General features: G+C 47.9%; 1 protein-coding gene across 2 annotated transcripts in view; it reads left to right on the top strand.

The window, feature by feature from the left end:
* Nucleotides 1–22,772, top strand: part of LOC129687104 (polycystic kidney disease protein 1-like 2) — an 81,366-nt gene that overhangs the window by 52,655 nt on the left and 5,939 nt on the right. For both annotated transcript variants that reach the window (XM_055621405.1, XM_055621404.1), the window contains exons 28-39: nucleotides 2,123–2,322; nucleotides 3,411–3,616; nucleotides 4,904–5,120; nucleotides 6,065–6,293; nucleotides 8,304–8,508; nucleotides 9,612–9,705; nucleotides 11,335–11,472; nucleotides 12,175–12,360; nucleotides 14,129–14,456; nucleotides 15,332–15,465; nucleotides 16,664–16,791; nucleotides 18,267–18,427. In XM_055621405.1, coding sequence (XP_055477380.1) covers nucleotides 2,123–2,322; nucleotides 3,411–3,616; nucleotides 4,904–5,120; nucleotides 6,065–6,293; nucleotides 8,304–8,508; nucleotides 9,612–9,705; nucleotides 11,335–11,472; nucleotides 12,175–12,360; nucleotides 14,129–14,456; nucleotides 15,332–15,465; nucleotides 16,664–16,791; nucleotides 18,267–18,427 — 2,226 coding nt within the window. The remainder of the gene's footprint in view (nucleotides 1–2,122; nucleotides 2,323–3,410; nucleotides 3,617–4,903; nucleotides 5,121–6,064; nucleotides 6,294–8,303; nucleotides 8,509–9,611; nucleotides 9,706–11,334; nucleotides 11,473–12,174; nucleotides 12,361–14,128; nucleotides 14,457–15,331; nucleotides 15,466–16,663; nucleotides 16,792–18,266; nucleotides 18,428–22,772) is intronic.

Below are 22,772 nucleotides of genomic sequence, written 5' to 3'. Positions count from 1 at the left end.
CCAGGGAAGGTAAACAGCGTTGCTCCATGGCCTCTGCTTCGGTTCTTTCCTCCAGGTTCTTGCCTTGAGTTCCCTGCATGATAGGATGAAATAAACCCTTTCCTCCCCAAGCTGATTTCTGTCATGGTGCTTATCACAGCAACAGAGACCCTAAGTAGGATAAACGGTTATCCGATCTGCTAGCCCTTGGCGGCTCTTTTCTGTGTTATACTGCCGATGGGGTTTTGGCTCATGCTTCCTTTTGGTTTATCCATTCCTCCATTCCCTTTTCTCATATGCTGGACAGACCCTAATGCGTACACGCACACACATCACCATACATTGTTATTTTACGTGTGTGTGCACATGCACGCTCGTTGCTTTGTATACACATGGGAGACAGAGGTCATTCCTCAGTAGCCATCCACCTTGTGTTTGCAGCTGGGTCTCTCTTGCCCACAACTTGCCATTTTGACTAGGTCGGCCCACCAGTGAGTCCCAGAAACCTCTCAGTCTGTCTCTGCTTCCACAGCTCTAGGAATCACCACAATCACTGTTCACACAAGATAGGGATCAAACCCAGGTCTCAATACAGCAAACGCTTTACCAAAATGATTTCCAGGCCACTTATTTTACGTCTGTGGCATTACTGGAAATACGCTGCCTTTTGTGTTTGGCAGTCTCCCTTTGGGGAGAATATGTTTAGGTCAAACGATTTTCTTTAGTTTTGTTTGAGAAAGGGTCTCATGTAGCCCAGGCAATGAGACAAAATGCTTGATCCCCCTTCCCCTGTCTCCCAAAGTACCGGGTTTACAGGCATATTCCATCATGCCTAGCGTTCCTAAGGGCTTTGCAATGGCACACAGAATTATGGTGAATTTACTCACCCTCATCAATGGGCGGTAGGCCTGCTTCCAGGCCATTTATTTCCCCTCCCAGTGGGGTCTTCAAAAGGGATAAATTCTGAATTAGGAATCTGGGTACTCAAGAGGCTGGTACAGACAGCGGCATGTGTAGTGAGTCCTGAACTGATAATATTATAGCTATTTTTATCAAATTGAAATTACAGCAAAAATACTGTGGACACTGACCACATACCTATATGTTAGCACTGCCTCAATGCTTTACAAAGATGCTCTTGCTGTCTCAGTGGTACAGACAGGCTATAGTAAATGTGAGGCTAGCCTGAGCTACATGAGGCCCTGTCTCAAACCAGTGACAACTATGGCTTTAAATCCCTCCAAACATCCAGTGAGGACAGTTCTGTCATTATCTCAAATCAAGGAAGCTGAAACTGTGAAGAATGACATCACTTGCCTGAGGTCACAGGGCTGGGAGAAGGCAGGCTAGGACTTCAAGGCATGCTCTGGATGTCGCTCAGTTGGTAGCGTCCTTGCCTAGCATGCGAAAAACCTCAGGTTCCATCCCCAGCACCCTATAAACTGGGTGTGATGACACATGCCTGTAATTCCAGCACTCAGAAAGTGGGAGGTCAGGAGTGCAAGGTCGTTCTCCAAGGGCAATTGTGGGACCAGCCTGTGCTACAGGAGACTCTTGTGTCAAAGGTAAAATCTGTTAATTGTTCAAATGGGTGTGTGTGTGTGCACAGACATATGTGCCTGTCTGCGATTTGGCTTTTGTGTAGAGGTCAGAGGACAGAGATCAGAGGACTAGTTCTTTCCTTCTGCTTCTTTGAGATTTGTTTTTATGCGTGGTTTGCCTGTGTGTGTGTCTGTGCACCAGGCGTGCACAGTGCCTGTGGTGACCAGGAGACAGTGTCAGAGCCCTCAGAACTGGAGTTACAAATGGTTGATAGCTTGGTTGACAGCTTCCACCGTGTGGGTGCTGGGAAACAAACTTAAACAGTGCAAGGCGCTCCTAGTCACTGAGCCATCTCTCCCACCAGAGCTCATTTCTGAGGCAGGTTTCTGCTGCTTACCAGAGAGCTCCTCCTGTCTGCACCTCCCATAATGCCTTAGGAGTGCCCCGGGTTACAAGCCACTGAATCCAGCTTTTTTAAAAAAATGCGCTTCACAAAAGCCTGCTCCAGGCTGCTTTTAAGAGAGCAGTCTCTCTGCATATTTGTCTCCCTAAATGCCCCCCCTCTGTGTCTCTGTCTCTGTCTCTCCTGACCTGTCCACAGCCACCTGTTTTTCACAAAGACCTCCACGGGCTTCCAGGATGGGCACATCTGGTATTCAGTCTTCTGTAACGCCACACGGAGCGGCTTCACGCGTGTGCAGAGGGTGTCCTGCTGCTTCTCCATGCTCCTCTGCACCATGCTGACCAGCATCATGTTCTGGGGTGTCCCAAAGGACCCTGCCGAGCAGAAGATGGACTTGGGTAAATCTCAGTATGCTTTTCCGATGGTTGTGGCTGGTGGGCACCAGCCTTGCTGGCCCGGCCAGACCACTGTAACCTAGAGGAGATTCTTGTTTTTGTTTGATTCGTTTGATATTCTGAGACAAGGTCTTACCAAGTGTCACTAGCCATTACAGGTGTGTACCGCCGTGCCTGACTTGATTCTGTCTTTGTGACTTGTGTGTGTGTGCGCGCGCGCACACACACACACACACACACACACACACACACACACACACACGGGGAAACCAGAGTTCAACCTTGGGTGTTTTTCCCCAGGAGCCAGCCCCTGTCCATTTTTGAAGATGGGGCCTTAAGCTCGTCAGCTGGGCTCCTACTGCCTGGCTAAAATGTCTCGGGATCTTCGCATCCCTCCTCTCAGCACTGAGATTATAAGCAGGTGCCTCCCCTCCCGCCCCCCACACCCAGCATTTTCACAGTGGCGCTAGGAATCATGGGCTACAGGTTTCCAAGTTTGCATGGTAAGCAGGTTACAAACTGAGCTGCCTCCTCAGCCTCCTTGTTTTAGTCTCAATTGGGACCACGTAGATGTGGTTGGCTGTGTACCCGCACAGCTGACTTAGCCTCCAGCCCTTGCAAAATGTAAGCTGAAAAAAAAAAAAAAGAAAAGAAAAGAAAAAGAAAAAAGAACTGACCCAAATTTGCCAGGTAAGGTGGCTCACGGCTTTAATCCCAGCCTTCAAGGATGCAGAGGCAGGTGGATCACTGTGAGGTCGAGGCCAGCCTAGTCTACAAAGTGAGCCCAGGACAGCCAAGGCCACACAGAGAAACCCTGTTGGAGGGGAAAAAAGTAAGAGCAAGCTAAGCCTCGTGGCCCAGACTATGCTAAGCTGCCTTGTTAGCAGGGATTATCTGGCTTATCTCACAGCTCTGGGTAAGCTAAGGGCCTCTTAGGAATGGAATAGGAATCCAAAGGTTCACAGGTGACCTCCCTGGAGTTGTGCTTCACTGGTTCTTCACTGAGTAGCTGCCTTCTGCTGGGAGGGTGGAGGGGACTGGCCTCTTCACGTCTGTCTCCATTTGACCTCTCCCCCTCCCCTTTTCCCTAGGCAAAATTGAATTCACGTGGCAGGAGGTGATGATTGGGTTGGAGAGCTCCATCCTTATGTTTCCCATCAACCTCCTGATTGTCCAGATCTTTCGGAACACCCGACCTCGGCTCCCAACAGAGAAGGATGGGAAGCGGGAGCAGGGACCCCCCAACCTGACTCCCTCACCACAGCCCGTGGAGGAGGGACTTCTGACACCTGACACAGTGACCAAGGCATGTCCTCCTCAGCCTCAGCCTGCGTATGAATGGCAGGGTGTACTAGGCTGGCAGTAATGGAGTGCAGGCTGGTGCATGAGGCCCGCCAGCCTGGATTATACCCTAGTCTCAGTTGCCAAGATTCACCAGCTGAGAACAGACTGACGCATGTACACACACATGCACCTCTTTTGAGTACAAAATATTGTGTGCAAAATGTCCCACCCTCACTGGAAACTCTGTTGCTAAAATTCTTTCCCTGGGAGGAGACACACACACATTTATCTACCCTCCTTCTAGGCTCCAAGGATGAGCCAAAGCATGAGTTCACCTGGAGAAATCAGTGAGTTTTCTAGGCTTCCTGACAGAGCGATGGGGAAGGGTTACAGATGGGAGCATGGGTGACCTTAGAGCAGCCGCCTTGGAAGGGGAGCACACAGCAGTGAAAGACACCATGACTAAGGCAACTCTTATAAAGGAAAACATTTACTTGGGGCTGGCTTACAGTTTCAGAGGTTTAGTCCATTCTCATCATGGTGGAAAACATGGCAGTATGCAGACAGACATGGTACTGGAGGAGTTGAGAGTTCTAAAGCTTGATCCACAGGCAACAGAGACTGTGTGACACACTGGACAGAGCTTGAGCACAGGAGACTTCAGAGCCCACCCCCACAGTGACACTTCCTCCAACAAGGCCACACCTTCTAATAGTGTCAGTCCCTATGGGCCAAGCATTCACATACATGGGTCTATGGGGACCATACCTGCTCAAACCACCACAGCTTCTTTATGGCTGTGTAGATGGAGGCCCTCTCCTCCTTCCTCACCATCCTCTCTCCTCTCTTCAAGATCTAATGCAGCTATGTCAGACTTGCTTACATTTGGCTGAGGGCCTCATGACCCTTCCTGTCCCCTCCTTCTCCTCCTAGGGAAGGTAAGCAGTCAACAGGCCCAGCTATTCATCTGTGAGTAGAACTTAATATGGCTGAAATGTGGTCCTAAGGACAGTGCTACATTGCAGACCTCAGGCTAGGAGCCCATAAAAGAGACACTTCTTCTGGCACTCATGTACTTGATAATCTTTTAACCCTTGCCATGTGCACTGATTTGAGAAATGCAGCCTTGGAATGAGTCCATTATAGCCCTACAAGAAAGATGTTAGTGGCTGCAGGTCATGCTTCTAAGGGCAGAGCTGTAGTTGAAACATGGATCACACAGCTCGGGCCACACGCTCTCGGCCTTCATGCCATGCACCCTGTGGCTCATGTTCCCTCATATCACTGGGCTTTTTTGCAGGGTATAGAGCGTCTCGTCGCCTCACTATTTAAGGCCCTGAAGGTGCCGCTGCCAGCCTCAGGCTGGGACTCTATGAGCCTGATGGACATTAACTACCTCCTCGCCTTAATGGAAGACATTGTCTGTCCAGACAGCACAACAAGATGGGAGTTCTGGGAGGAAGCCAGGGGGAGAGACGACCCTTTTACCTTCCCACTTGGGTCTGTTCAGGGGAAAGGTGAGAGGAAAAGTATCCCAGGACCCCCCCCCCCCAAGACCAAGTTCTTGGCACAAAGATTTATTTGCCCTAGAGAGACAGAGGACAGGGATAAGGGGAAAAGACAGGACATAGAGGAAGAGGGATAAGTAGAGAGAGAAAGGAGCAACAAAGGAGAGAGAGAAAAGGGGCAAAGGGGAGGAAGAAGAGCTGTTTGTCCTGGAAGACAAAGGATTCTCTCAGGAAAGAGAGGAGACAGGCATGGTCTATGGACAAATGGCAGTTCATAAAAGTAAAAAGGGAAACCCCATTTTAGAATGAGGTATATAATTCTAATTGGGCACATTAATTAGGTGAGTCAGTGGGGGCTTTTTGACCGCTGGATTTCAATAGTTTGATAACTGGATCTTGGTAGTCAGCCTCAGGAGGAAGAATTGGCCAAATAAGGGAATGGACCTTGGGGGCTAGCTTTAGAAATGTAATCTAACAGCTTTTAACAGGGTGGGGGGGGGATCAGGGAGAAAGGCAGAGCCTGCCAGAGCCATGCCTGCCATGGTCGAGCTGGCTACACAAGTTGGTCTCTGGCCTCAAAGCATGCTAACCCACATACAATAATAAATGTGACTATTTGCTTTAAGCAGTGTGAAGGTAAATAATTTGGAAAACAAAGACTCCAGAGGGAAATGCCCAGACAATGGTCACTTCAAGTTAGTCCCTGCTGAATCAGGGTTCAAGGGAAAGTATGCCCATCTCTTCATAAGTGGGGACATTTCAAACCGTCCCTGATAAAAAGCGGAAAGGAAAGCATCGCTGCCCTAGCAGTTTGAGGCCAGCCTCTGCACCTCAGATAATTTCCTACAGCTGGCACGCAGCAGGTGAACTCAGGCTGCAGCGATTGTTGCTTTCATTGTAGCTGGTTCATTGTCACTCACCACCATCTGGTCGCTTTCTCATTTGTCTCCCAGAGAACCCCTGGCACCCCAAGCCCAAGACGGTGGTGAGTGGCCTTTGGAAGGACAGTGTCTATAGGCATTGTCTCTACCTTCAGCTGGAGCACGTGGAGCGGGAGCTGCGGCTGATGGGGCCCCAAGGCTTCCTACATGACCACAGCCATGCCCAGGCCCTCAGGCAGCTTCATGTTCTGAAGGGCCACCTCTGGGGGCAGCCTGGCAGCACAGCACTAGCCCATGCCAGGTAATCTACTTCCTTGGGTGCTGAATGGACACAGATGCCCTTTCCAGCCTGGGGACACAGGCTGGAGCACCTTGCCCACCCTTGGAAAGATGTGCACACAGACCATGCAGGCAGAAGGTAGACAGGATTCCTCTGAGTACCCTCAAAGCCAGCGGGGGTTAAAGGGACAGGGTTACTTGCTGGGAGAGGCTCAGTCCTTTGCATAGAACTTTGCAGTCTGTGACCATATTCATGTCAGTTGTTCCACAGTCTGGAATGTTTGAGAAGCATCTCAGTCTCTCTGTGCCTCGGTTTCACTCTCTGGTTGAAATGTGGAGCTCCTGCCAGGCCTGATGCACAGTCCTATAACCCCAAATACTAGGGTTCTAAAGCAGGAAGATCACACATTCAAAGACAGCTCACGCTACATAGCCAAGTTGAAGGCCAACCTGGGTGTCTCAGTCAGGGTTACTATTACGACGATAAAACACCATGACCAAGAGCAAACTGGGGAGGACAGAGCTTATTCAGCTTACACTCTGACTTTGCTGTTTATCACTGGAGGAAGTCAGGGACAGGAACTCAAACAGAGAAGGAACCTGGAGGCAGGAGCTGATGCAGACGCCATGAAAGGGTGCTGCTTACTGGCTTGCTCATGGCTTGGTCAGTCTGCTTTCTTACAGGACCCAGGATCACCAGCCCAGGGGTGGTACCAGCCACAATGGGCCAGGCCCTCCCCTATCGATCACTAATTAAGAAAATGCCCTACAGGCTTGCCTACAGCCTGAGACGTTTTCTGAATTGAGGCTCCCTCCTCTGAGGACACTGTGTAGATGATATAAAACTATCCAGTGTTTTGTTTGTTTGTTTTTGTTGTTTTTTGTTTTGATTTGGTTTTTTTTTTTCCTGGACTTAATATATGTGCCCTCGATTTATGTGCCTGCAGAATCCAGAAGAGGGCTTATAGACAGTTGTGAGCTGCCATGTGGGTGCTGATTAGAACCCAGGTCCTCTGGAAGAACAGCCAGTCTTCTTGACCACTGACCCATCTCTCTAGCACCTATATTCCTTTTTCCTTTGTTTTGTTGTTTTGAGACAGGGTCTCTCTACATAGCCCTGGTTGTCCTGGAACTCGCCATTGGCCTCAAACTTACAGAGATATTCCATTTGCCTCTGCCTCCAGAGCGCTGGCATCTATAATGCCTGGAGCTTGTGTTATTTTTCTTATAAACTTTTTTCTGTATTCATTTTCTTAAGTTTTACTTTATTTATATATACATTTGTGTATGTATTCATGCCAGAGGCTGGAAGAGAGTGTTGGATCCTTTGGAACTGGAATTATAAGTGTCTATGAAGCAGCTGATGTGGATGTTGAGACCTGAACTCCACTCTGCTGCTAGAACAGTGAAGTGTTCTTAAACAGCTCTGCAGCCCAAGCCTGGGCAAGTTAGTGAAACCTTCTCTCACTATGTGTATATACATCATCCATCCATCCATACAGTCTGGCACATTCCTTCTTTTTCCTTTTGGAGGGGGGATATTAAAATATCTAGACATAATACAAAATTACCCCAGGTTACCTCAGAATGCATCCCAGGAAGGGTCATTTTCTGACTAAATTATCATACCACCATTCCAGCTAAAATTTTTTGTTGTTCACTTACCAAAAACTGTGTGAGATATGGAAAGACGGCCCTTGGCCTCCAGCATCCTAGGTGAGTCTGTTGCCACTTGGTCCATTACCATATATGTAATGGAATATATGTAGTGGAATGTAGCTCAGTGGTAATAGACTCACTAGGATGTATAGAGAGAGGGGAAGGGCTCTTTCAGGGCCTGCTCCCTAGCCAGCATTGGACAAAGGACAGCCTATACAGAAGTTCTTTCAGGCATATACAAATTACAGAGGAAAAACAGGTCATCAGATGTCAAAGCAGCTTGCCCAACGTCATTTGGTGGGTGAGGACAGAAGAGGATTTGGCTGTGTGTCTTTGGGTGCCACCCCTACTGTCGTTCTATCTTCTTTTGTAGCACTCCTCGGGCCAGCAAGACCCCTCGTGGCCTACCCTGGTGGTGTGTCCTGGTGGGCTGGCTTCTGGTGGCAACCACCAGCGGGGTGGCAGGCTTCTTCACCATGCTGTATGGCCTGCACTACGGAAGGGCCAGCTCCCTCAAGTGGCTCATCTCCATGGCCATCTCCTTTGTTGAGAGTGTGTTCATCACTCAACCCCTGAAGGTCAGAACATTCCTCAACCCTGTCCCTTCTCTGTACCTTTACCCTCCTGTGATCAGTTCTTTTCCAAGCATAGCTATTGTTTTTATCTTCATATAACATACCAGCTGGAATCTCTGTACTGGTCTGGGAGCAGAGATAATGGAGATAGTACCATAATAGCCCAAAAGACTTGTCCCTTAGTACAGTTTATACTGGAGCTAAAGCTTCATAATCACCTTCACCGTTAAGATTGTGGGAAAATTTATAGGTGAGAGATCATAAAACTGGAGATGTAGCTCAGAAGTAAAGAGCTTGCCTGGCATGCACAAGGTTCTGGGTTCAATGCCCAGCACTTTTACCAAAAGTTCATGTCTTTATAGCATGTATGTGTGTGTGTGTGTGTGTGTGTGTGTGTGTGTGTGTATGTGTACTCCTATAGGATATCTCAAATCCTTCCTCCATCTACCTTTGACTCCCCGAATTATGTGTATGTATTTATTTAGAATAAGGTCATGCAGTCCAAGGTGGTCACAAACAATTTAGCCGAGGCTGGCCTCAAACTTCTGACTTGCTTGCCTCCACCTCCCTAAGTGCTGGGATTCCAGGTGTGTGTCATCACACTTTGTTAATATAGATGCTCTGTTAATATTCCTGGAGATCAAACCAGGGCTCTGTGCATGCTAGGCAAGCACTTGGCCACTGAGCTATATCTCCAGTCCTAAATGGTCTTCGTGATAAGACTCAAAAGCTTCCGTGACAATTCCACCAACCAAGGCTAGAAGACTAGCAAGAGCAGGGATGTGTCCTGAGTGTTCATAACCAAGTCGTAGGATCCCCCTTAGTTGGGCATAGCAGAACACAGGTTGCAGGCTGTATCAGTGGATGCAGGGGTGCAGAGATGGGGTGAGGAGGAGGCAGTAATTCTTCAGAGTTAGGAGTGAGAGATGCTCTGCACAGCTGGGCAGCAAGTGGGACGCTCTGGGAAGGTTAAAGGCATGTCAGCCTTTTGGACTGGTGGTAGCCCTCCCTCCTCATACTGATCTCCCTCTGTGGGAATGGCTGGTCCCATATCTCAGATCTTGAGAGTTCCCTGCAGCCTTTGGCTCACACAAGGTAATTTCCAGGTGCTGGGCTTTGCTGCTTTCTTTGCACTGGTCTTGAAGAGAGAGGATGATGAAGAGAACTTGCCTTCATTGCCAGGACATCTGTCTGGCCCAGGTAATAGGGTGTGTAGAGAAAGGGCCTGACCACCTAGTGGTCTGGAAAGGCTAAGTAGGCCTGCGAAGAACAGATCTACGAGGTGTCCTGGGCCTTGGACACTCTCTAGAACTCCCCAGCCTTCATGCAGGATTTATCAGTCATCCCCGAGTAGCCAGACAGGAGGCACCCTTGCTTGTCCCTTGAGAAGCCTTATTCTTTCCCTCCAATCCTTTCTTTCTGATAACTCAGCAAAATCATTTAGCCAGGGGTGTGTCCTCAGGGACCTGGTAGGACCCTCTAGCCATAGGTATGCCTTTGGAGACCCGCCAGGACCCTTTAGCCGAGGGTGTGTCCTTGGGGATTGGGCAGGCTGTATTTTTCTTTTTAGAGATAGAATATCATATAGTCTACACCAGCTTTAATCGTAGTATACAACTAAAAATGACTTTGCTCTTCAGATTAAGTAAGGCACACACTCTACCAAAGGAGCTACATTCTCCGATCCACACCGTGGGTCCCTGAGAGTTCAAACAAAAACATTCAGTTAGTTCATAGGTAGGCTGCAGAAAGTAGTTGTGCATTAGACTTCTGAAACAAAAACTCTGCAGTTCATAACCAAGGAGCCAAACTGCCCCTGTTGGTTTTGGGAGATGAGGATTTGTGGAAACAGCTATGCTGAACCCTGGTCTAGGGGGCCGCTGGTCAGTCCTCTCTTCCCAATAAAGTTCTCAAAGGACCGTGAGAGGAGCTCTCCTCAGACAGATGAGCAAACAAAACAGAATCAATAACTGACCTTGACCCCAGGGACAATAAAGCAGAAACCAGTGTGCTGGCTCCTACAGAGGTTCACCCTGTCCCAGGCTTGTAATCTTCCATTCCAGGATAGAGTTTTGGCTTTGCACATCCAAAATACCATTACTTCAAAAAAAAAAAAAAAAAAAAAAAAAGAGTCTCCTTTCTCAGTAATTTCTCTCTGAGGAGATGCCAGCTTCTAGGGCCATCAGATACTCATTCAGTCATTCCTTTGGCGATTCTTCAAGGAGAGCTGGCTGTGTTTCAGGAAACAATGGCTTCAGAGCATAATTGACATAAAATTCACTCACTGTTGGATGTAATTCATCGATTCTAGTAAATTTGGAGGGTTATATAACTATCATCAATGTGATTAATATTTAAAACACTTCGTCCCCCTTTTGTTCATTTGCAGTTTGTTCCTGACCCCAACCCTAGCCTGGGCAACATGGTACCAGCTGGATGGAGTGGGTCACAACCCCTGCCAGGATAGACAATGTAGGGAGGGGACATTAAAGTGCGTTAATGCATAAGCAAACATCTAAGGAAGTCTGACAAGGACAAGGCTGCAGAGGAAGAAGACCCTTCAAGCAGGGACTTGGAGGGTCTAGGGTAATGCTGGGATTTATGGGGGCTTAAAGTAGGAGAGTGGCCCTATCTGCCCTTGTCCTTTTGCAGAGGTCACCACTCTAGGTATCAGATCACAAATGGAATGTGGAGAGCAGCAGGGATACTGTAGGCAGAAGGGCATGAACACACAGATACATGGGTTATAGCACACCTATCAGAATGGCTAGTGACAACACCTGATTTTCCTGCCATGTGGGGCATGGTTCCATGTCTTTATGTCCACAGGCTCCTATGCCTTGTTCAGAACAGGAAGACGCAGCAGCAAGGATGGTTATCAGCCTCCTCTGGCCGCCGCAGTTGAGAAGATGAAAAGCACTCGTCTCAAGGAGCAGAAAGCATTTGCTCTCATCAGAGAAATCCTGGGTAGGCAGCTTCCCACATCTGGGCTTCTAGCACATCCTGGAGCAGACATCTGCATCCTGCTTGGTTGTTATGTGTGGTTTTCTGATCTAAATCTTTTCACATAAAGGGGCCCTTTCAGCCTTCTAACACTCCCAACCTGTCTCTAGCAAGCAGGCAAGTGCCATGAGCCCAGGGACCATATCTGTCTGCTCCATCACAGCACAACACAGGACAGCACAGGTGCCCAGCTTTGACAGTTCTATCTTTAAAATGCTTATAGGGGTCTGCAGAGGGCTCAGTAGGTGAGAGTGTCCACTTTACAAGCATGAGGCCCTGAGTTTGCATTCCCAGCCCCCACATAAAAAAACAAAACCAAAAACCAAACAAACAACCCTGATGCGGTTGCATGTACCTGGAGCTAGCTGTAGGGGGCAGAGTTGGGAGGAGTACGCACTGGGCCTTGTTCTAAATGCTTTATAAACATTAGCTGGTCCTCGCAGGTCTTCAAATTGTTACCTGAACGATGAGAAGGCTGAAGCATTCACAGGGGACACGTGGCGGGGAAGCAGCAGGGCCGCCTTGTCTGCGCACCTCCCTCCTCTCTGTCTGTTTGCAGGGTGGCGGGAGCTGCGCTGCAAGCCCTCAGCTGCTCTGAGCCATGTATGCTCCCTGAACTCGGTGGGAGTCAAAAGCCGGCCTAACCAGGCTGTGCATCCTTTCCAGCTTACCTGGGCTTCCTGTGGATGCTGCTGCTGGTGGCCTATGGGCAAAGGGACCCCAGTGCTTACCACCTCAACAGACACCTGGAACACAGCTTCACTCAAGGCTTTTCAGCTGTTCTGAGCTTCAGGGAGTTCTTCCAGTGGGCCAACACCACTCTTGTGAAGAACCTATATGGCCATCACCCAGGTAGTCCCCTTGCCCTGGGACAGCGTGTCAGCCCCCCCTCCCTTGCACGTGTAACTTTGTGGAACAGCCGTAAGTCACTGACAGCATAAAAACACAGTAGCCACATGACCATAAGCTTTGACAGGCTATCAAAAGGCTGATGTGAACTGATGATAATCTTGCATGAGACATAAGAAGCCTAAATTGACGAGGCGAATACGGACAGGAGAAAGCACATGAGACTAGCCAAGCCAGCATGCCATGGAACTGCCAAATCCATGCAGCTGCAGAACATTGAGTGTGACCACCATGGGGTCATCTGAGTAAAGGGAGGGTGTGAAGCTGTGTGCAAGAAAGGGGCAGGGAGAGCACTGTCTCATGAAAGAGCGCTGACAACCATGTTTAACCTCATGGAGAAGAGGTGCCATGGAGGCTCCCACACAAGGAAGCAACGCAGATATGTGTTGCAAGAAGCATCAGTCTGTAACTATGTGGAGGTTGGGGTGAAGAGCATTTTGAGTCAGGATGCTAGAAAGATGATGGGGACTGATGCAGGGATATAGGAGAGAGGGGATGGGAGAAAGTATTGTTGGGATGTGGTGGCTGTTAGAAAGTGAGGGCTGGGAAGAAGGACACAAACGGTCCTTCAGACTTCTAACAGGATGGCGGGTATAGCCCCCCGAGAGACTTCATGGAGAACATAGAGTGTCCAAGATGGAGAAGTGATGAAGTAAGGATGAGTTTAGTAAATATATTCCTGATAGAGTGGCAGTGGTTGGTCCAGGAAAGGAAGCTGACACATCACTCATCAGCAATGAGGTTTATTAGGAGAAAGGGCATCAAGACAAATCAGGGAAAGAATATTAGATAGAAAATGGTACAGCACATGTGAGAGTCAAGCATGATGAGGCTCTTAAAGGGAAGGAAGGCTTTCTTTTAAAATCTGGAGAGAAAGGGCTGGAGAGATGGCTCAGTGGTTACTGTCAGCTCTCCCAGAGGTCCTGAGTTCAATTCCTAGCAACCACAAGGTGGCTCACAATCATCTATACTGGGGTTTGATGCCTTCTTCTGGCATGCAGGTGTACATGCAGATAAAACGCTCATATATGTAAAAATAAGTAACTCTTTAAAAAGTTGGAAAAAAAAATAAAAAGGAATGAGAATGAGCCAGGCATGGTGGAGTATGCTTTTCATCCCAGCACTTGGGCGGCAGAAGCTGGCTGATCTCTTTAAGTTCCAAGACAGCCAAGGCTATATAGAGAGATCACAGAGGGTTGAGGAGAGAATATGAATGCGAGCTGGGGAAGGGTGATACCGTGAGAGGGGTGGTGGGAAAGGAGGAGGCCAGAGAAATGCCTTCGAAGAGAATCTCATGAGGAATCTTTTGAGAATTCTGTAGGGCAATGTCCAGAACATAGGGCATATTAGACTTTTATAAGCTTCTAGTGGCTGGGAAGTTTTGTGTATTGTGACTTAGTTCAGAGTAGCATGCATGATGAAAAGCGTGGGGAAGAGAGGAGCACTAGTTATGACCTTAAACTAGGAGCCATAAAACCACAGCACAGAAAAACTTCTCAGTTCAGTCCCAGAGATTGCTGCATGGCGGTGTAATCTCTCCAGGCTGAGGTTCTTGCTTCTTGCTAGTGACCCAAGTCTTAAAGGGGCAGGGCCTCTGGTTATGTCTCTAGTGGATACACCTATGATCATATTCGCATCTGAGTAGGGGGAGCATGGGAAGTATTAGAACGCTTTCAAAGGCTACACTTGCCCTCCTGGTTCCCATCTTTAGGCTTTGTCACTGACGGGAACTCCAAGTTGGTTGGCAGTGCTCACATTCGTCAAGTGAGGGTCCGGGAAAGCTCTTGCGCTGTTGCCCAGCAGTTCCAGGCTTCTTTTGATGGATGTCATGCTCCGTACTCCCTGGGTGTTGAAGACCTGGCAGACTATGGAGAAAGCTGGAATGTCTCTGCTCACAATAACAGCAATGGCTTCCCTCAGGCGTGGCGATACCAGAACCAGAGACAACGCCAGGGTTATCCCACGTGGGGCAAACTTACCGTGTATGGGGGAGGAGGCTATGTGGTCCCCTTGGGAACTGACCACCAAAGTGCCTCAAGGTAAGACTGACATGATTCTAGCTCAGTGAAGTCATGTGTTAAGAGTGCATGGCAGATTGGAGAAATTGGCCTTCAAATTAAGGCAGGGCCAACTTCAGTCATGCCACTGTGGGAACGGCAAGGCAAGTAAGAACCATGGGGTAGTCTTTTCAGGCCCCCAGAAGTGGCATACTCCCAGATTTGGGAGGCAAGACCCTCTGCAGCTATTATCACTAAGCACACATACATGTACACACACATAATTTTCTTTTCTCTCTCTGGAGGCAGTGATGCTACCACCATTGTGAATGAGGAAACCATGGTTTATCCTTTATTTTGTTATAATTTGTTAAGTTATTATCTTGCCCAAGAGGTAGTCAGGATTTGAACTCAATTCCCTCTGTCACTCCAGGACATATTGCTCTTTTTATTACACAAGGCTTTCTCCAGGACCTGGTCCCACATAAGGTATCATCTCAGAGGAACCTCTACAGTGTGGCTACTGCCTGAGCCCCAGTGCTTCTGGAGTTTCCTGTAACACTGTGGCTCTTTGGCTTAAAAAAAAAAAATTCCACTTTCCTGGATGGGGTGTATCCAAATACACATTCCTGCACCTTGGCCCAGCTTTTTACATGCATCTGACACAGAACCAGAGAGGCTGTCATCACAATATGCTATGTTGACCGGGGACCTCTTTTGAGGACCTCTGTTCAGGAGACTATGTGCCAATACACCATGTGGCTGGCAAATGGTGACTGTCCCCCAAGAGCTAGCCATGTAGCCCAGGAGCAGAGCCCAGGAGAAGGTTTAGACAGTGAGCTCTAGTGGCATCCAGGGGTTCCTGGGCAGGGAGCATCCCGAGAATGAAGATACCCAAGCACCCCTCTTCTCTGCAGGGTTCTCCAGTACCTCTTTGACAGCCGCTGGTTGGACACCCTGACTAGAGCAGTGTTTGTGGAGTTCACTGTCTACAATGCCAATGTCAACCTGTTCTGCATTGTCACACTCACCCTGGAGAATAGCGCCCTAGGTGAGAGCCATCTTCCCTGGGATGTGTCTCTTGACATAGCTGGTCCCGCTGCCTCGGGGACTGGGGTCCAGGGAAGTTGGGGTGGGGGTCCGGGTTCACCCTGCCATGGGTCATGAATCCCTGGGTCCCTGAGAGCAATGTCTAGTCTACTTTCTGTCTTTACTCTGACCTGGTCTCTTTCATTATCTTAAGGGAATTGAGTGGAGTGCGAAGGTAGTTTATTCATCTCTTAGTCCCATGGTGGGCAGGACATCACCATGCAGTCTGCAAGCATACAGCTGAGATCAGAGCTTCACACATGATGGGCTGGGCTTTCACACTTTCTGTTCATTGTTTCTCCCCATACGCCAACTTTTCAACATGCTGATTACAAGCTACCAAATCAAAACATCAACCTAAAATCTTCTCAGCTAATGTTCAATTTGCCTAGAACTCAACTTTCTCTCCCTTAAATACTGAACATTTAAAAAGTATTCACTTGCTTTGTTTGTTTGTTTGTTTGCGTATTTTGAGTCAGAGTCTTGTATAGCCCAGATGGGCTTCAAACTTAGCATAGTGTCACTACTTCCTGATTGCTGAGGCTGTGGAGAGGGGGAGCCACCACACTCAGCCTAAATTTTAAAAACATTAATTTTATTCTTTTAGAATTTCATGCATGCTTATAGTATGGTACACACTGTGTATTTTTTATCAGATCTACTCCCACTAAATTAAAGAAACAAACATGCATACACACACACACACACACACACACACACATATATGCAGGATCTTGCTATGAGGCCCTTGTCCCTTGTTGGCCAGGAACATAATTATCAACCTGTCTTTCTGTCACCCTGAGGGCTGGCTTATGGTTGACTTCTGTGTTGGCCATGTGGTGGTCTTCGGGGAAGCTCTGTGGGGGAAATGGCCTTAATGATTAATGTAGGGGGGCTGGTAGAAGAGTCTCAGTGAATGTGCTCTGTCAAGGGGCTGCACAACATCCACCCCAGAGACGGAGGGTCTTATGGACCATCCGGAGCAGCTCCCTTCTGGATTGTTCACTGTCCTTGGCATCCTGCCCATGTCCAGCTTTGCCCCTTGTCTCTCCTTGTCCTAATGATATTTGTCTTCTCCTTGCCAACCTAGAGAGGGTCTGAGTCTGGTCAGAAGATGGGACTCCAACAGGCAGGTGAACAGGAGGCACTTTTCTCCCCAGGTACCTTCTTCTCACACGTGGCCCTGCAGAGCCTACGCCTCTACCCCTTCACGGATGGCTGGCACCCCTTCGTGGTGGCAGCCGAGCTCATTTACTTCCTCTTCCTCTTCTACTACATGGTGGTGCAGGTGAGGGGAATGAGGGCTCAGTGGGCAGAGGTAAGTGGGCTTATCCTTTTGCCTTCCATCCTCTCCAGCTGGGGCCTAAGGCAGGAGGGAAAGGTTTTTCCCCTCCCAAGTGCTTACCTGGTTGACCCTCTGTGTTCTCTGAACTTAGCACATGGGCTTCTGAGCATCTTCTGTCCTCACATGTGAGCCTAGTACCCTTAGCCACCTTCGCTGCCATGTCACACACACTAAGGTAGATGAGGGGTCCCCTTCCCCCCAAAATGTAAACAGGATATCTAAACAGGACCTCTAGGATATCTTGCCTACCACTTTCTGCACCAACAGCATATTAATTTATTGAGATTTTTTTCCCCTTGTGTTTGTTCGTTCATTCTGTACTTGGAGACAGGGTCTCACTAGGCGTATCCTGGAACTTACTGTGTATCCTGTAGGCTGCAATCTTCTTGTCTCAGTCTCCTGGGGTTACAGGTGTGAGGCACTGTGCCCGGCCTAACAACTTCTATAAAGTCAGGATAGGCTTGTGAGATGGCTCAGTGGGTAAGGACGCTTGCTTGAGCCTGGTAACCTGGGTTTCACATGGTAGAAGAGAGCCCACTCCCCCAAATTGTCATCTGACTTCCACACATGCATGGAGTCATCTCTCTCTCTCTCTCTCTCTCTCTCTCTCTCATGCACGAGCACACACACACACACACACACACACACACACACACACCATAAATAGATAAATAAAACCAGGATGGTATGTTTGGTGGTTGCCCAGAAAGCACGCACTATGCTAAGGATGTTATGTGCTTTCTTAACAAGAGAAAGGTCAAGAAAGGTCCTCTTGACTCTGACATTCAGAGGAGGACACAAAAGCCCAGAGACCTTATTCATCAAGGTCAGCTGGATCCAAGGCTACCTGCGTCCCAGTGAGCTACACTCTCAGCCCCCAAGTTCAGAATCTGAACCCAGAGTCTGTCGCCTGACATTCACCCTAATCTCCCATGAGGCAACATGAGCCTCTTAAAGCAGGGTGCCCAACTGGATAGGACACATACCTGTAATCCCAGAATTTAGGAAGCAGAGGCAGAAGGATTGTCCGTGAAAGGGCAGCCTGGGCCACAGAGTGAGTCCAGTGCCTGGCTGGGCAACTTAGGAAGACCCCATCTCAAGATTAAAAAGTAAAAGGCAGCTAAGGATATAACTCGGTGGCGGACTGCTTGCCTAGGACCCTTAGGAGCCCAGGCTCAATCCCCATGAACACACACGCACCGGCACACATTCTTAGTTATTGTCACAATAACTAATTCTGTTAATTCTGAGTTACAGCCACAACTCCAGTAGCTGGAGTTAGGGGTGGGAACAGGCTGAGGAGAGATCTCCAGGAGATCATATGTATGTGGGACCAGGGGAACATCATTCTAGAGACCTTTGGCATGTAGGGGCAGACATGGTGTGGCCTTAAACAGAACCTCTGGACCCTTTTCCAGGGCAAGCTCATGAAGAAGCAGAAGTGGGGTTACTTTCGAAGCAAGTGGAATCTTCTGGAATTGGCCATCATCCTGGCCAGCTGGAGCGCCCTGGCAGTATTTGTGAAGAGGGCTATCCTGGCAGATCGGGACCTCCAGCGCTACCGGAAGCACAGGGGCGAGTATGTAGCAGCTTCTCTGCTTCCCTGGCCCTCCCCTGCCTCTCCTTTTATAGCTCCATCAGGAGGCTGTGATACCCTGCTAGCCCCGAGTAGATGGAGGGCAGCCCTCGTGGACATAGCTTCAGCTACCCTTAGACTCACACTCTGGGCCTGGAGCTTAGGAAATTGGAGAGGATTTTTCATTTCTTATTTTTAAGCTAGCATGTATTAATTGCTACAAATTATAAATTTGTGTTACAAATTCATTACAGTGGGTTTCATTATGGCATTTTCATACATTCATCTAATATACTTTGATTATAGTCACACACACACACACACACACACACACACACACACACACACACACACCCATTACCCTTTCTTGCTGTTCCACTTCCAGGTAGAAGGGACTCTACTACAAAACACAGTAACAGGGATGGAAGATGATTCAGTGGTTAAGACCATTTGGTGCTCATGCAGATGATGTGAACTCCTGGTCTTCCTGCTTCCATCTCCCTGGTACTGGGATTACAGACATGTGTCTCTAAGGCCTGCTACAAATAAAGTTTTATTACAATATGGGCACGCCCGTTTGCTTGCATACCGCCTATGGCTGCTTTTCTGCTACAATGGCACTGTTGAGTCACTGAGACCGAAACCAGCTGGCCCATGTAGCCCCAAGGATGGACTCTCTGACCCTTCCAGAAAAGCTGAGTGCCTGGAGAACAAAGGTTGGGTTCTCAGCGGAACAATGCTGAGTTTGTAGCAGGTCGTCCATGACATCATGGTCCACTGTGTTTCAACACACACATTCCTTCCTCACGTCACCTCATACTTTACTCTTGACATCCACACAGACCAGATTATTATTTTCTTAGGTCTTGAACAGTAGATGCCAGAACACATTAAAAAACAAAAACAAAAAAACATGAAAACAAATCTGTCGGTTTGCAGAAACCTCAGTAGAGTCTGAGTTCACTTTTGTTTATTTTTTAAAAGACTTTAAAAAAAAGACTTTTTCATGTCTGTTCAGGTACATACAGAAGCCAGAAGAGGGCATTAGATTCCCCAGAGTGAGAGTTACAGGAGCTTATGAGCTGAACAATGTGGGTGCTGGGAAGCAAACTCAGGACCTTCAGAAAAGTACTAAGCACTCTATTTTTTCTCCCCTTTTTTTCATGAGATAGCCCTGTGCAGCCCTGGCTGTCCTGGACTCGCTTTGTAGACCAAGCTGGCCTCAAACTCAGAGATCCGCCTGCCTCTGCTCTTCCCTGAGTGCTGAGCTCACAGGCATGCACCTCCTAGCCTGGCTTCCCTAAGCACTCTGAACTGCTTCTCCGGCCCTTGTTTTGTCTGTTGTTTGTGGTGCTGCTGAGGCTCAAACCCTTAAACCTAGGTTTCACTCGTCCTAGGTGATTGCTCTACTAATGAGCCTTGAGCCCAGCAGACCTAAGAGCAGTTAACCCTCAGTTTGAAGATTCATTTGAAACTCTTAGTTGAATTTGATAATTCTATAAATAACCAAAGATTTTTAGTTTTTGTTTTCTGATGCTAGGGCTTAAACCCTGGCCCTCACACATGCTAGGCAAACAGTTTACCAGTGAATCACCCAAAAATCTTGAATCGGGTCTCACTGACTCTCACAGGCTGACTTTGAACTTACTCTGCAGCCTATACAGGTCCTGAACTGCTGATCCCCCTGCCTCAGCTCCTCAGATAGCTGGGGTTCCAGGTCTATGCTGCCAGTCATTTTAGGTAGAGTCTTGTGGGTTTTTTTAAAATCTTCTTCAGAAATGTATAAAAACTGTAAGAACCTTTTAGCTAGATAAGCTTTTTATTCCCTACATTGACAGTCTAATTCATTCCTCCTCCCCCCCTCTTACCGTCCCCCTGTCTTTCTCTCTTTCCCTTCCTTTTGTTCTGCATCAAACCTAGGATCTTGGGGTTGGGAATTTAACTCAGTGGTAGAGCACTTGCCTAGCAAATGCAAGGCCCTAGGTTTGGTCCTCAGCTCTGGAAAAGAAAAAAAACAAAACAAAACAATACTAGAGTCACGCTGCATGCCAAGTATGTACCCTACTACCCTACTACATGCTAAGTATATACCCTAGCCCCAGTCCTTAATTTTAATAAAATACTTTTATTTATTTAAAAAATATTTTTATTTGTATGGGTCTTTTACTTGAATGTATGTCTGTGTACCACATGTGTGCCTGGTAGTGCTCAAGGAGGCCAAAAGACAGTGTTGAATTCCCTGGAAGTGGAGTTATAGAGTTATGAGCCACCATGAGGGTACTGGGAATTGAACCTGGGTCCTGTGGAAGAGCAGCTAGTGCTATTAACCTCAGAGCTACCTCTCTAACCCTTTAACAAAATGCCTTTTAAGACTAAGTGATTTGTTTCATGGTCTCTGCCACCAAGTGGTCCTCAGCCCTGGCTCCCTGTAGGATTCTTTAAGAAAGGGAGCCAGCCCTGTGGTCCAGGCTGCCACCGGGACTTGCTCATGATGTCCAGAGATGGCACTCCAGCAGCAGTATTTTATTATTCCTCTGTCTTAATTCTAGTATGTAGCCAAAGTTGAGAGGCATACTGTGATTAGCTCTAATTGCTTTCTCAGAGAAGGGCCCAGAAATTGTTATTGTTTCCACATATTGAGCAATCCAAAGACGTAAGAAGGAATAGGGTGTTTTATTTTGATAATTGTATTTATTTATTTTATATGTGTGGGTGGGGACTATGCATGTGGACATCAAAGGACAACCTGAGGGAGCCAGCTTTCTCCTTCCATTGTGTAGGTCGCCAACATCAAACTCAGGTCAACAGCTTTGCCGGTGAGCACATTTACCTACTAAGCCATCTTGCTAGCTCAGGGGTGGGAGTAGAAAATGCTCAGAGGAGGAAGCAGCCATCCATACCAGCAGCTCCAGTTTGCTCAGAGAGGAGCAAAGTTCTGGAAGGCTGGAGACTTTTTGTAATAGGATGCATCTCACTCAGGTCTGGCTAGGACCTAAAGGGACAAAGCTATTCTGTGCCTACTGCTCCCTACAAAGGGCTGCCCTGGTGGGTCCCTGAAGCCCAGGTAGGCTAAGGAGAAAAATTCTTACTGTTCCCTCAAGGACCTGGCAGAAGCAAGCTCTGGGCCCAATCAGTAAGGCTGCTCTTGTAAAATGGATGTGACCTTTTCAGTAAATGAGAAATGTGGTACGTCTGTATAAAACTAAAAAATACCAATTAGAGAAAGAGGTTTAAAAAGCTGTGAACCTGGGTGATTGCTGGTGCTTGTGTAAGCAGAAATCCTAGTTAAACCCATTGGCTCACCAAAACAAAACCCAAAAGGACAAGAAAGGATGGGGAGGACTGCTTAGGAACGGGATCAGCAGGAGTAGGGGTAAGGGGGTAAGAGAGGTTAATGGAGGCGAGTCAAATACATTAGGATCAGAACACATCATATACATGTACAGAACTAGCTTGGTGAAACCCATTCCCTAGAAGTGGATGGAAAAGCCAAACCTCAAAGCTGGCTTGGTTGGAGTGCTACACACTGGAAATCCTAATGCCTGGGAGACAGAGGCAGGAGCCTCAAAAACTTAAGGTCATCCGCAGCAGCACAGTGAGTCTGAGGCCACCCTGGGCAAGATGAGAGCCTATTTCAAAACAATAAAATGTCACCCTAGTATTAAAACTGAATTTGGAATACAGTGGCACAAATGGAGAATGAAGAGCTTTGAAATCAGACACACCTGGATTCCAACTCATTCCTCCCCTCAGAAGTTGTGTCATCATGTACATTGAAAACCGAGTGATCTTGGGCCAACTCTCCATCCCTATCGGTGAAACGGAGATTGCAAGATCTGCTTCATCTTGACGTTCAGTGACACAGAGCAGATTAGATTCTCCCTTAGCGCAACAGATAGGTGACACCTCCATGCTTCTTTCAATATGAGGGCAGCTGGGGATGCCCACTCACATAAGTATGCAGGAGGGAATGGCATTTAGTGACCCCAAAGCAGGAAGATCAAGGTTCATACAAGACTCTTCTCTCTATCCTCCCACCCCCCACCCCCAATGTATTCCTCTTTTGCCATACTTTATAGCTCTGCAGCCACTGATCAAGACTATTGATTAAAGGCCCTGAGAATAAGCCACTGACTCTTCAAGACCACATTATTCTCGTCACCATAATCAGCATTTTCATCATCATCATCACCATCACCATCATCACACCATCAGCATTCTCACCGTTATGTTCACCATCATCACCATTACCAACATCAGCATTCTCGTAATCATTATCTTCATCACCATCTTCACCATCGTCACCATCATCACCTCCATCAGCATTCTTTCTCATCATCATCGTTAT

The sequence above is a fragment of the Psammomys obesus genome, unplaced genomic scaffold, assembly GCF_907164565.1.
Source record: "Psammomys obesus unplaced genomic scaffold, mPsaObe1.curated_primary_1811, whole genome shotgun sequence".
Classification (NCBI taxonomy): domain Eukaryota; kingdom Metazoa; phylum Chordata; class Mammalia; order Rodentia; family Muridae; genus Psammomys; species Psammomys obesus.
This window is presented reverse-complemented; position numbering and strand designations above follow the sequence as displayed.